Source organism: Boleophthalmus pectinirostris, unplaced genomic scaffold (assembly GCF_026225935.1).
Source record: "Boleophthalmus pectinirostris isolate CB_2022bp ecotype Guang Dong unplaced genomic scaffold, ASM2622593v1 HiC_scaffold_13, whole genome shotgun sequence".
Classification (NCBI taxonomy): domain Eukaryota; kingdom Metazoa; phylum Chordata; class Actinopteri; order Gobiiformes; family Gobiidae; genus Boleophthalmus; species Boleophthalmus pectinirostris.
The window spans coordinates 29145103-29160326 of record NW_026571036.1 but is presented as its reverse complement, the minus strand read 5'-3'; the positions used below and the strand labels follow the sequence as shown (position 1 = coordinate 29160326).

At 39.9% G+C, this 15224-nt stretch overlaps 1 protein-coding gene across 1 annotated transcript in view; it reads right to left on the bottom strand.

Moving 5' to 3' along the window:
- Positions 1-15224, bottom strand: part of LOC110168269 (1-phosphatidylinositol 4,5-bisphosphate phosphodiesterase beta-1) — a 521321-nt gene that overhangs the window by 81527 nt on the left and 424570 nt on the right. The window contains 1 exon segment of the mRNA XM_055149396.1: positions 5795-5966. Coding sequence (XP_055005371.1) covers positions 5795-5966 — 172 coding nt within the window.

Sequence of the window (15224 nt, the reverse complement as noted above, 5' to 3'; positions counted from 1 at the left end):
TAGACGCATCCCACTGGGAAAACAAACACGGCGGTTTGATGCTCACTTTTTCGAAAAATCCTTCCCAGTATGCATTGCGCAATGACCGGAAGTCTGAGATTCTTGATGTGTCTATTGGAAACAGAACACTGTTAACTGAAATAAGACTATGAATAGGGCCCAGGAGAGATCACTAGATCACTCAGACACACATGGATGACGTATAAAACCTCTTCAGGCATGTTTTGATGAGAGAACAGTCTTATAACGTGGCAGAAAAGTCGATTTTGCAAAATCCCCCCTCTGTAAATATGAATCATCGTCATGCTTTTGGCTAATGACTTCTAAAATACCATAGTCTGAATCCTGTCTGGTGTAATGAAGCCCTGTTCCTCTGTGTGGGAGGTCAGAGAGTGTGTGTGACTCACCAATAGATTTTCTGCCATGAGGTCTCAGGCTCAGCTCGCCCCCTTCTGGCGGCTGTGAGGAATCAACCATCTCCTCTTTGGTCGAACCTGCATAACAACAACAAAAAACACAGTATAATAATAATAACCAGGGATGAGGAGAATGTTTTTTAAAAGTATTTAGTTACAGAACACTGAATAACTGGATTAAAGGGCCTATATTACACAAAATAGATTCAAAACGCTCTGTTCCACCTTGTGATGTCATGTAGTGGTAGTTGGCAGCTACATTTTACCTTTTGTTCCATAGAGATTGGCAGTTCCAGGGCTGAAATTTATCCAAAATATCCAAATGATTTTAATGACGGTGAATGGAGTTTAAAAACACAATGGAGCACTTCCTGTATCGCCACATGACATCACAAGGTGGATTCAGTTAGTGTTAGATTGGCAGTTCCAGGGCTGCAATTATCCAAATTATCCAAATGATTTTAGTGAAGGTGTATGGAGTTTAAAAACACAATGGAGCACTTCCTGTATCACCACATGACATCACAAGGTGGATTCAGTTAGTATACAGAATAGTATTTTAATGTATGCAGTTACTTCCCAATATTGAGAATAACACACAAGACACAAGGCAAATATGTGACAAATAAAAATAAAATAATGAAACTACTGCATCACGCCAGGTTTGTGAAGTTGTACTATAATGTTTTGTATAATGCTTTTGTATATTTATGGAAAATTGCGATATGGGAGCAAGCTTGTGGGCTGAGCAAATTGATTTTTGTTGTATGTTGAATGTTTTTTATCCTCATTTGTTGTTATTTGTCTAATTTTAGAGCTGGTATAGTATAATTTGGAACCTCATTTGGTCCAGATTTAGGCCTGAAAAAGTCAGCGTTTAGATCTGGAGCTTACTTACTATTTGGAAAAACAAATAGTAAGTTAATGCGTTTGAGAACTACTGTATTATATGACACATTACAGCTCATTTTTTTGATGTAATTATTGGGGACCGAGCCTTTGCCATGGCAGACCCAACTCTCTGGAACTCTCTCCCCGATTACATCAGAAACTCAGACACACTAAACATCTTCAAAAAATGGCTCAAAACACACTTCAGAGTCTACAGTTCCCACACACAACTGCTCCTCATTACTGTTTTGTCTCTTCTGTCCTTATTTTAGTCTTACTTTATTGTGAATGTATTATTATTAGTATTATTATTAAATTGCAATGAAGAACTTTACTACTATAAAAACGTGCTACTTTTATTTACTAGTATCGACCTAGGCTATATGTAACACAACTAAGTACTGTTGTACAAATCAGTGTTTTCCAACCTTTTGTCTTGAGTTCTCTCTAATTTATGTCATGGTAATTTTTTTGTAAGTATTTCATAAGTATAATTAGCTTGTATAGTGTCTGTTATTGCAGTATTGTATTGTCGTTTTAATGATACCCAAATGATCCCATAAAAAACAAAGATCTAAATTTTAGACCATTTTATGTTCTAAGATACTACATCTCATCTTCTTATAAAATTTAAAAAGTATGTCCTGGCAAACTGAACTAACATGTAGTAGTAGTACTAGTAGTAGTAGCTGTAGTAGTAGTAGTAATAGTAGTAGTAGTAGTAGTAATAGTAGTAATAGTAGTAATTGTAAAATGTATTATGTATTCATAAGGTGGAGCCATTTTGGGTTTTTTGCCTCTTCTATTGTCATGTTATATGTGCAAAATAAATAAATAAATAAAAATAAATAAATTGTAGTAATAGTAGTAGTAGTTGTAGTAGTAGTAGTAGTAGTTTATTCGGTCATCTTGCAGCACTACAAAAAAAAAAAAAAAAAAACAAAAAACATAGACTACAACTACAACCCCAGACTGAGGTAAAAATACTTAGAATAAAAAGTACCAAGAATTTCAAGAAAGAAAGCAGCATAGGAACAGCATGTTTGCATTTACAATTTAACATATGACTTATTGTATATATAAGTGACACATTAAAACAAACAAAATTGAATGCTTAGTGCATTCATTCCACAGCTCGATCATTTCTTTTTAAACATAATGCTTTATACCCATTTTAAAGCCTTCTACAAATGAGACTTTTATTTTTATTTTTTTAAAGATACCTGTTTTTCTAAGGTTATACTGATGTGTAACTGAGAGTAAATACAATACTATATAATATAACACCATGTAAAGCTATTAAAACATACAATATCTGCCAGAAATATCTATAATTTAACAGTATTATTTTTGCATTCTATTTTATTTAAGTATATTTGTATTTTTTCCTTTAGTATAACTGATTTTTGTACTGTTTGTATAATTTTGACACCCCAAGTTTTCTCCTACATTGGTGTCTGTATATTTGATTATGTTAAATAATAATTCAAAGAAAAAACATACTTGTGCTGTATTTTTATTCCAGCAGGGGGCAGTGTGGCTTAACGCAAAAAGCATCAAATTTGAACCACTGACCACTTGAAGCTGAGCTGATAAACCACACATTATGTTACAAATTGTCTAAACACCTAAATATCTTACGCAAAACGGTTATATGCACATTTTTACTCATTACACACTCCAGACTGCGATAAACACGGATAAGGTTTTCAAAGCGCATCTGGCAGAATATGTAGCACCATAAAACACAACATAAGGCGAACGAACGGGCTCCACGTTTAGGACCCTCCGGTGAATAGACTTGTATATGGTATGCAGAATCCGATATCGCCGCGAGGAGACGGAGAGGGCTATGAAAATGATAAAAGATAAACAATAGCTGTGTTCCGCTTGCGTGATGGAGCCGTAGCTGCAGTGGTGCTCGGAAGACTGGAGTAAAGATGGACGGTCAGGCTGAAATAAGACAGATCATAACTCAAAGCGCTCACTGTGAAATGATGGTTTTATATCGGGCAGTGTAGCTTTACTGCACAGGGAGTATACTGTACACGCAATGAGTGACTGTTATTTTAAAGGGCCCGTATTACGCTGTAGGTTTTACTGTTGGTATTGTTTAAATCATATCACAGCCCACCTCTGGATTAATCACAAAAAAGCCAGTTTGCGAAGACTGCAGGTGACTACAATGACGCTTTGAGGGTGATTTTGAGGAGGTCACGATGGACGAGTGCGACTGAAACGCTTGTTACTGCACGACAACACTCCGCAAGCTCTACTAAGAATTTGAATGTACAGTTTTATTTGCCAGCTGAACAAATCGGACAATGAAATAATGTCACTCGCAAATTTGAGATTCAGTGCAATATGATATCAGTTCAAAAGGCTCTGTTCTGGCGGGCTCTGTTCTAAGAAAAATTTGAAAATGTCCCAGTTTTCTTAATCTCCATGTCATTGTCGCATCAACAATTACAACCATACTTCAGTTTTCATCATTTCCCCACTGACACACAACTCCGAGTGCACTGGGTACATGTGATTAGAAGAGATGAGGAGCCAAATTCAAGATGATTCCAAACACCACATACGTCTGCAGTCTTCATTTACGCATAGTTGTTGAGAAACTAATATTTCCCTCCCTCCGTTTTCCAAAATAACATCGTGCACACAGCATTGTTTTTGTTTACATCGACCCGCATAAATACTCCATCGAGCGCCGTCATAATTACACCGAGTCTCTGGGCGGCACCTGGATTAGATTCAAACCTGTAGCATTTATTTCATTAAAGTATTACTCAGAAATACCTTGAAAAGCGTGCATTACTGAGCGGGCTCGCCTCTCCACAGATCTGTTAAAGAAGTGTCAAAATGTCTGACCTCTGAGCTCGTTTGTCTCTGGTCGTGGATTTGATACATCAGCTGTGTGTGCAAATGCAAACACACGAAAAGTGTTTGCACCAAAAAAATGTGACTGTTGCTCTGAATGCGGCATCATCATCATCATCATCATCATAAACACTGGTCGCACTTTCGGCGTGTCAGTTGTCTAAAACTAACTTTACATGCAAACGCCAAACCATTTTCCAGAATCTCCACTCTAGCTGGAGTTTTTAGAAAGATTCATTTTCAGAAGCGAATTCACTGTTTGCGAGTAAAAGAATGGTACAAATGAAGAGAAATGTCTCTGTTTAAAAAAAAAATCCCCATGTATGTGTAAACTGGAGCACAGTCTTTATTAACCGCTGATCACATTTACTTCAGTGGGTTTGATCACAGTCGGTTGGTGAGCCCAGTGTCGGGAACTACACCTGAAGTTGTCATCACATGTTTCCAGACGTCTTCCTGGTTTGTAATGTAAGTGTGAATAGAGCCAATATGTGGAGACACTGGTATGGAAGTCTTTAAAAACAGAAATGTTTCTTGGTTTGTATTGTCACTGTCCTTGTCTGTTGTAAAAATGGATCATGAGTCTGGAATAAAGATGAATTGAAATTGATGAACAGACCTGGAGTTGTGTTTTGTTTCATTCACACATGTTTAACACAAACGCATATTTAGGTTGAACTCTTCTCTCAAATGCTCTGTTCCACCTTGTGATGTCATGTGACAATTAGGGTTGTGCAAAAATATCAAAATATCAATATATCGTATCGTTTAATGTGATGATACAGTATCAATATTATGGACTGCTGTATCCATATATCACCAAGAGTGTTTTTTGGTATATTTTACTCAATTATTTTGTTACAGTGCTACAATTTTGTTGCTTGTTTAGTGGAAGGAACCTAATTTATTTGACATTTTCACTGTTTTGATGATTAAAGCTGATGTGTTCAATATGAACTTTGCACAAGAAGTAGATTTAACAAAGACTTTCAGCATCACAGCCATGATTTATCCATTACTTTTTACTGAACTGTATTGAATCATTTTAAAATATATCGTATCGAATCGGCAACTTCTTAATGATACATAGCCCTAGTGATAGTTCAGGAAGTGCTGTCATATCTGTTTATCAACAGTTTTTCATCATTATTTTGCTTTATCTCCATGGAGACAAACAAGTGACACCACCAGTTCAGATCTGTGGGGCGGCTACCAAACTCAAGAGTAAAAATGTTGGATTCTTAAGGTATTTTTGAGCAGTATGAAGTAACTATAAATTGAGAAATTGCTACACAGATAAACATAATACTGTGGAACATCATAGCTAAAGCAACACTAACTTAATGAGCAGAGAAGTTACATGGTGCAACCTTAAAAATCCACTACTTAAGTTGAAAAAAGATGGAAAAAGATGGTGCTTCAACCATTTTCAAGTAATAAGAATAGAATAGATTCACTCTCAGAATTTTTGTAACTCTTTCAATTAAATTTCTGTCTTTACTTTGACATTGTTGTATAATTTTCCTTGTCCGTTGCTATAGACAAATATTTAATTACAGAATTTGTTACGAAACCTTAGCTACTCTTTTAATCATGAATCATACCTGCGCTGGGAGAGGAGGGCTCACACACGCTGGACGAGTCGCTGCACGTGTTGGACACCTGCTCGGACAGTTTCTTCTTGGTGCTGTCCTTCTTGTGGTGCTTCTTCTTGTTCTTGATCAGGATTTTCCCCATGAGCTCGAAGGGACTGGGCAGAGGAACGCCGGACTCCAACTGAAAACATACACAGAGGTACAATGTTCTGTCATATTTCAATAATCAATCAATCAATCAATCAAACTTTATTTATAAAGCACTTTTCATACAAAAATGTAACACAAAGTGCTTTACACAGATTAAAAACAATCCCACATTTCCACCCACCCACCCACTAACCCAACCCCCACAGCTGCCCAACTCGACACAACCAAACATCACAGACACCCAAACCCCCCCCCCACACACACACACACACACAGACACACACACACACATTAACCTGCTAAAATACATAAAACGACACATAGTAAAATGTGAGGCTGAATACAGGCGAACCAGTTGAGAAAGCAGCATCAGAGGAGCCGAGAGACGTCCACCACCACCAGGAACCACCACAGGAGCCAAGGGAGAGATGAAGCCCAAGCTCCAACTCTCCACCAGGAGCCCACGGGACAGACCCGACAGCTACAGCCGACCTCTGCTCCTGATGCAGAGGCTCCTACAGAGGAAACACTGCATATCCTAAAAATAAGTCTAAAATAAATAAATATAAATTAAAATGTGTATAGTAGAAACAAGTAAAAAATATGATATTTCATTCAAAAGCTAAGCTAAAAAGGTGGGTCTTGAGCCTACTCTTAAAAACATGAACGTTCTCTGCAGCCCTGAGCTCCTCCGGCTGCAGGTCCATAGACGAGGGCCACAGTACTGAAAAGACGCCTCTCCGTGAGTGTGTGTCCTGACTTTGGGAATGACAAGGAGCCTGCTGCCGGAGGAGCGCAGGGTCCGCGAGGGTTCGTAGGGTAAAAGCAGTTCTGAAAGATAAGAAGGCCCAAGACCATTAAGACATTTAAAAACCAGTAAAAGAACTTTAAAATCGATCCTGAAACTCACAGGGAGCCAATGCAGTGATTTTAAAACCGGCATAATGTGGTCCCGCCCTCTGGTCCTCGTCAGGACACGTGCTGCTGAATTTTGTAGTAATTGTAAACCTGAAATACTCTTTTTGGGAAGACCAGAGAGCAGGGCATTACAGTAGTCTATTCGACTGGTGATAAAAGCATGCATCAGCGTCTCTGTGTTGGCCAGAGAGAGAATGGGGCGGACTCTGGCTATGTTTTTTAAGTGATAGAAACCAATTTTTGTAATGTTCTTAATGTGTGGAATAAAAGTCAGCTCAGAGTCAAAAATGACGCCCAGGTTTTTCACTTGTGGAGAAGGGTTAAAAGACTGTGTTTGTAGTTTGGGTAAAAGTTTCTCTCTCTGGGCCTCAGGACCAATGACTAAAACCTCAGTTTTGTCCTGGTTAAGCTGGAGAAAGTTTTCTGCCATCCAGGATTTGATATCTAGAATGCAGTTAAAAAGAGCATCCATTGGTCTGGTGTCATCAGGAGACATGGAGATGTAAAGCTGCGTATCATCTGCGTAGCTGTGGAAGTTGATTCCATGTCTCCTGATGACACCACCAAGAGGGAGCATGTACAAATTAAAAAGCACAGGGCCTAAAATGGAGCCCTGGGGCACACCACATATGATTTTATGGACCCTGGAGGAGCATGTGTCTACACTCACCATAAATGTTCTGTCTGTGAGGTAGGATGCGAACCATTTATGAACAGCACCGGAGAGGCCGAGGTCTTTTAGGCGAGTTAAAAGAATAGTGTGGTCTACTGTGTCAAAGGCAGCGCTCAGATCCAGTAGAACCAACACGGTCACCTTTTGTGAATCACAATTTATTCTAAAATCATTTAAAATCTTTGCCAGGGCGGGTCTCGGTGCTGTGGTTCACCCTAAAACCAGACTGAAATTTTTCCAAAATGTTATGATCATCTAAAAAATAATTTAGTTGAATAAAAACAAGTTTTTCTAAAATTTTGCTTAAAAATGGTAGGTTAGACACTGGTCGGTAGTTGTTAAAATCATTAAAATCTAAATTGCTCTTCTTCAGCAGGGGCCTCACCACTGCAGTTTTGAAGGCAGAGGGAAAGACCCCCGTCTGAAGAGAGCAATTCATCATGGTTAAAAGCTCATCCCTAAAAGATCCATAAAATGACTTAAAAAATGGGGTAGGAATTGGATCTAAAAGACATGTGGTGGGCCTCACTGAGGAGAAAACTTTGTCAAGCATCTCAGCATTAACCAGGACAAAACTGTCCAGTGTTTCCTCTGGTCCAGACAAACACTCAGATGTACTAAAAACAGAGCTTTGACAAGATAAAATATCACATCTGATAGTGTTTATCTTACCCGTGAAGTGGTCTGCAAACTGCTCACAGAGAGAGTCAGTGGGTGTTAAGTAAAATGTGCTAAAATCAGGGTTTAAAATGTTGTCGATGGTTGAAAAAAGAACTTTTGGATTATTTTTGTTATTGGTTATTAATGTAGAAAAGTAATGGTTTCTTGTGTTTCTTATTGCGTTGTTGTATGTACGTTGTTGATCACTAAATAATTGATAGTTTATTATAGTTTTGTTTTTTCTCCATCGTCGTTCTGCCCTCCTGCACTCTCTCTTGGATTTTTTCAGCTCTTCATTTCTCCATGGGGGTTTTAGCTTAGTTTTGATGTTTTTAGTTTTGAGTGGAGCAACCAGATCCAGAGCTGACCGTAGTCTACTGTTAAAATGGTCAGTGATAAAATCGCAAGGGGCAGGTAAAACAACTGGGGGATTTTTATTTAAAACTTCGATAAAATTTGCAGCCACTTCAGGGGTCAGACGGCGCTTCCTCACAGTTCTCACAGAGGTCTCCCGGTGTATAAAACCAGTGATGTTAAAAAACACACAGTAGTGGTCAGACACAGAGGACACACTAGTGGTCAGGCCATAGGTGATGACCAGATCCAGAGTGTGTCCTCTGTTGTGAGTTGGCTGTGTGATGTGCTGAGTAAAATCCATATAATTAAGAACATTTAAAAATTCATTTGCGACAGGATCTAAAAGGTTATCTATGTGTAAGTTAAAATCACCGGTTATAATAATCATATTAAAAGAATTGTGTAATATAGATAAAAACTCATTGATAAAAATACTACATTTCTTTGGTGGTCTGTAGACTGTGACACATAAAATCTGGGGGTTGCTAAAAACAATTGAGTGGTGTTCAAAAGTTGTAAAATTATTCAATAAAATAGGTTTGGTGGCCAGTGTGTTTGTACAGATAGAAGCAGTGCCACCTCCCCTTTTACCATTCCTGGTTGAAAAAGCAAAGTTAAAAGTGGGTGGTGAGGCCTCTGTGAGAACAACTGGTGCATCTGTACCCAGCCATGTTTCTGTTAAAAAGAAGCAGTCAAGTTTGTGTTCTAAAATCAGGTCATTAACAATAAAAGATTTGTTCAGCAGAGAGCGGACATTTAAAAGGGCCAAACAAACTGATATTTTGCAGCTGATGTCGTCAACGTTCTCTGGGGGTGGGATTCTAACCGTGGGCATTTTTCTGTCTGAGAATTAAACACCTAAACATGACCATGAAACTTGTACAGATCACAGACTCCTGGAAATGTGTTGTTTAAAGCCGTTTTGTATTTTTTGTTGAGTTTTCAGACAAACTTTAAATGTATTTGGCTGTGTTTGCTGATGTGTGCATTGTGTCTCCATGGTAACTGGTGAACATTCCGCCAATACACATTCATGTAGAACACCCCCAGCAAAGTATCAGTACTGCATGAAGTGCAATGTTATTTTTAACTCTTTGTCTAATACTGTTAATGAAACTTAAACTACAGTCAGACTGCAGGGCTTAATGCTCTATTCTGATTTTTTTGTGGAATCAGATTTTTTTGTGAGGTTGTTCACAATTCCAATTAAATGTGACTTGTATGTGATCTCCAGTGTGAACTTTAAATGCCCTAAAAGTGTCTCACATCTGCACTGAAGGACACAACAATGTCACACGCATCAAGTGAGCTCATTATTTACTAAGGGTGTGCAAAAATATTGAAATATCAGTATATTGTATGGTTTAATGTGACGATACAGTATTGATACCGTGGGCTGCTGCATTGATATATCATCAAGAGTGTTTTTTGATGTATTTTACTAAATTATTTTTATTATATTACAGTTTTGTTGTTTGTTCAGAGGAAGAAACTCATGCGACACATTTGACATTTTCACTGTTTTCATGATTTAAATGTTTGTGTTTCATATGAACTTTGCATAAGAAGTGGTTTATTTTTAGTATCACAACCATAATTTAGCAATTATTATTTATTGAACTGTATCGAATCGATTTGAAATATATCATATTGTATTGAAAGTGCACTGTATTGACATATGTATCGTATCAAGGTATGTATCGTATCAGCTGCTTCTTAATGATACCCAGTGTTTATGGAAGTCGTATAAAACTCTGGGCTTGTCTCCCAAAATAAGGTCCAGTTTTTCATAAAATGCACAGGTCACACGTCCGGTCTTTATAAAGTTTTTATCCTCCTTGCATTTGGCTCAGACTCTTTATTTTTTGTTGACATTGGAGCCAGGACGCCTGTAGCCGCGCTCGGACATTTCTTTGGCAATTGTTTCAAAAACTGCCCGGTTCCGGTAAGACTCCTCCAGTTTGACCTGAATACAGAGATCCCCCCAAATATGAATGAACTCGCTCACCTCGCTTTCCCTCCATTGACTAGACTCTGAGCCTGACGTGTAGGTGGGATGAATGTGACCTGACCGTTCACACTGAAGTCACATGTCAAAAGAAAAAATTCGGATCTGTGTCGCTCAAACTGTCATTAAAAGATCAGATTCAGGTCGCATAGGGGCAAAAAAATAAAAAATCAGATTTGGGCCACTTCAGGCTGCAGTGTGAACAGAGCCTTAGATCATCACGTTACCTTTCATTGTTTTAAAATGCTTCACCAAAAAACAACATATTAACACGTTTTATAAGTTCCAGCTTGTTTCTTCTCTCTTTGCTCTCCTCGCTTAGTCACTCCCCCTTCAGAGCACTATCGCAACACTATCTGCGAAGTTATAGCGGATTGTTTTGTATCACGCTTTTGTGTATTAATAGAAAACATGAACGACGTAGGTTTGTGGGTCTTGGACAGAATCGGGGGCCTTGTAGAGATCTCTAGATTACTCAGACATGCATGGACGGCATCTACAACCTCCTCAGGCACATTTTTAATAAGGGGATAACATTATAACATGGTAGAAAGCACCAAAGAATCAATTTTGCATTACACCGCACTCATTTTGTTGCTTAAAAGTGAGTCCCTACCATTGTAGCTCACCCATGTTCCCCGCGGTGTAAACAAACTTGCATATTCTATTTAAGCGCTGTGTTTACGGATTAAACTCCAGCGTGTTCAGATTGTGCTGATAGGCTGAAGTTGGTGTCTGCGAGGCTCAAAACACGAGCTCTATGAAGTCTGCTGATGTAACTGCTACATGTTTGGAAATTTAACTGTGAAATTCTCTTCCTGAGGAGTTCAACCCAACACCAGGGTTACATCAGGACTGAGGTGGGTTCATGCTGGTTTGGATTGGTCCTGGTCTAGATCTGGTTTAGACCTGGTCTAGTCTTGTTCTGGTTTAATCCAGATCTAGTCTTGTTCTGGTCTAGTCCTGTCCTGGTTTAGTTTTAGTTAAGTCCTGATTAAGTCTTGGTTTAGTCCTGTTCTGGTCTAGTCCTGTCCTGGTTTAGTCTCTCGCTTAGTCCTGGTTTAGTACTGGTGTAGTCCCATTCTGGTTTAGTCCTGGATTAATCTTGGTCTAGTTCTGTCCTGGTGTAGTCCTGTCCTGGTTTAGTTCTGGTTTAGTCCTGCTTAAGTCTTGGTTTAGTCCTGTTCTGGTCTAGTTCTGACCTGGTCTAGTCCTGTCCAGGTTTAGTCCCTGGTTTAGTCCTGGTCTAGTCCTGACCTGGTTTAGTCTAGTCCTGACCTGGTTTAGTCTAGTCCTGTCCTGGTTTAGTCCTTAGTTTAGTCCTGGTTTAGTACTGGTGTAGTCCTGTCCTGGTGTAGTTTAGTCCCTGGATTAGTCCTGGTTTAGTCCTGGCCTTGTTTAGTCCTGGTCTAGTCCTGACCTGGTTTAGTCTAGTCCTGACCTGGTTTAGTCTAGTCCTGTCCTGGTTTAGTCCTTAGTTTAGTCCTGGTTTAGTACTGGTGTAGTCCTGTCCTGGTGTAGTTTAGTCCCTGGATTAGTCCTGGTTTAGTCCTGGCCTTGTTTAGTCCTGGTCTAGTCCTGACCTGGTTTAGTCTAGTCCTGACCTGGTTTAGTCTAGTCCTGTCCTGGTTTAGTCCTTAGTTTAGTCCTGGTTTAGTACTGGTGTAGTCCTGTCCTGGTGTAGTTTAGTCCCTGGATTAGTCCTGGTTTAGTCCTGGCCTTGTTTAGTTCTGGTCTAGTCCTGTCCTAGATTAGACCGGGTCTATTCCTGTCTTGATCTACTCCTGCCCTGGTGTAGTCCTGTCCTGGTTTAGTCTTAGTCCAGTAATGCCCTGATTTAGTCCTGGGTTAGTCCTGGTTTTGTCTTGTCCTGATTTAGTCTTAGTTTAACCCTGATTTAGTCCTGTCCTAGTTTAGTCCCAGTTTAGTTCTGGTTTAGTTTTGGTTTAGTCCTGCCCTGGTTTAGTCCCAGTTTAGTCCTGGTCTAGTCCTGTCCTGGTTTAGTTCTGGTTTAGTTTTGGTTTAGTCCTGCCCTGGTTTAGTCCCAGTTTAGTCCTGGTCTAGTCCTGTCCTGGTTTAGTTCTGGTTTAGTCCTGGTCTAGTCCTGTCCTGGTTTAGTTCTGGTTTAGTCCTGGTCTGTGTAACATTTCTGTAACCTGCTTGTCTCCAGGGAGATGTTAATGTTTGACCTAATGTTCCACAGTATCACATTAAACATATCTATCCCCATGGAGACGAGCAGAAGATGGCAACAGGCCAAGTAACAGGCCAGATCTGTGGAGAAATGAGCCTTCTAACAATGTAGATTTTTTATTTTTTTGTGCAATAAACACACCAGCAATTATACCAGTAGCAAAGCAATAAAATCTCTATGGACACTAGAATGTTCCACAGTATGGCATTACACTTAGGGCCAACTTACATCTCAGATCAGTGGAGAGGCGAGCCCATTCACAGTCAGAATGCGAGTTTTTAGGTCAATAAAACACACATTGTTAAGTAAACGCAATATGGAAACGTTTAATGCCACACTGAGACATTCCAGACAAAATAATAACATCTCCACGGAGACAGAAAAGTTACACAGTGCAACTTTACGTCTAAATAAAGCCATCATGAGGATTTGATGATGCACACGAGCAGGTGAACGCAAAATTGAATTGTCCGTGACCCAGATCTGAACCAGGACCAAACCCAGTCTACAAAGTGTGTTCTACAAAGAGCGCCCGCTTTAGTTTACACATCCAGGAGTGAAATCGCCTTCTCCTGGGAGCGGCTGGTGTTAAATACAGGCTCGCCGGTCCCGGGGGAGAGGGGAGATAGGCAATGTGCTGGTTTATTTATGGGGCTCACTGCTTTTGGATCATACTGTTTAGGCCTATTAATAATGCATGATAGAGAGAGTCAATGGTGCCGCTAACTCAAGTCCACATTCACACAAACAGATTCCAGATGAGAAGGAGAAACAAAAGAGGGTTTTACAGCACAGGTATCTAACGAATCTATGTAAATAACTGCAGTAACATTAGAGACTTGATGCGGTGAACCTTGGTTGAGGCTGAGATCCCCACAGGCTGCTGCTTTAATATTGACTCAAGCACTTTACAGTCACAAATTACTGTTTCATTTGAGTGCAGTACTTCTGTCTATACACTGACCATTATTATATCCTATGGAGTTGCTTACCGTGTGTATTTTGTATTAAGGTCGTTATTATTACTGTAGTAGAAGTAGATGTAGTAGTAACAGTATTCTTATAATCATCTCATTTATATGGTTGTTAAAATAATAAAAAAAAATACTTAAAAGTACTCAAACATACCCCTCTTTTAAGGTTCTATATGATAGTGTCGTAGTACTCGAGACCAGTACTCGAGTGGGGGTCCGCAGGGTTTAGTCGTAGTCTAGTTCTGTCCTGGTTTAGTCCCAATCTAGTCCTGCCGTAGTTTAGTCCTGGTATAGTCCTGTCCTGGTTTAGTCCTAGTTTAGTCTTGGTCTAGTCTTGGTCTAGTCCTGTCCTGGTTTAGTCCTGTTCCAGTCCTGTCCTGGTTTAATCCTAGTTTAGTCCTGGTTTAGTCCTGGTTTAATGCTGGTTTAGTCTTGGTCTGGTCCTGGTTTAGTCCTGGTCTAGTCCTGCCCTGGTTTAGTCCTGGTTTAGTCCCGGTCTAGTCCTGTCCTTGTGTAGTCCTAGTTTAGTCCTGGTTTAGTCCTGTCCAGGTTTAGTCCTGTTCTAGTCCTGTCCTTGTGTAGTCCTAGTTTAGTCCCGGTTTAGTCCTGGTTTAGTCCTGGTTTAGTCTTGGTTTAGTCTTGGTTTGATCTTGGTCTAGTCCTGCCCTGGTTTAGTCCTGGTTTAGTCCCGGTCCAGTCTTGTCATGGTTTAGTCATAGTTTAGTCCTGGTTTAGTCCTGTCCGGGTTTAGTCCTAGTTTAGTCCTGGTTTAGTCCTGTTTTAGTCCTGTCCTGGTTTAGTGTTCCAGTCCTGTCCTGGTTTAATCCTAGTTTAGTCCTGGTTTAGTCCTGGTTTAATGCTGGTTTAGTCTTGGTCTGGTCCTGTTTAGTCCTTCTAGTCCTGGTTTAGTCCTGTTTGTCCCTAGTCCTTGTGTAGTCCTAGTTTAGTCCTGGTTTAGTCCTGTCCTGTTGTAGTCCTAGTTAGTCCTGGTTTAGTCCTGTCCTTGTGTAGTCCTAGTTTAGTCCCGGTTTAGTCCTGGTTTAGTCCTGGTTTAATCCTGGTCTAGTCCTGTCCTGGTTTAGTGCTGGTTTGATCTTGGTCTAGTCCTGCCATGGTTTAGTCCTGGTTTAGTCCCGGTCCAGTCTTGTCCTGGTTTAGTCCTAGTTTAGTCCTGTTCTAGTCCTGTCCTGGTTTAGTCCTAGTTTAGTCCTGGTTTAGTCCTGGTTTAGTCTTGGTCTAGTCCTGTCCTGGTTTAGTCCTGTTCCAGTCCTGTCCTGGTTTAATCCTAGTTTAGTCCTGGTTTAGTCCTGGTTTAGTCCTGGTTTAATGCTGGTTTAGTCTTGGTCTGGTCCTGGTTTAGTCCTGGTCTAGTCCTGCCCTGGTTTAGTCCTGGTTTAGTCCCGGTCTAGTCCTGTCCTTGTGTAGTCCTAGTTTAGTCCTGGTTTAGTCCTGTCCGGGTTTAGTCCTAGTTTAGTCCTGTTCTAGTCCTGTCCTTGTGTAGTCCT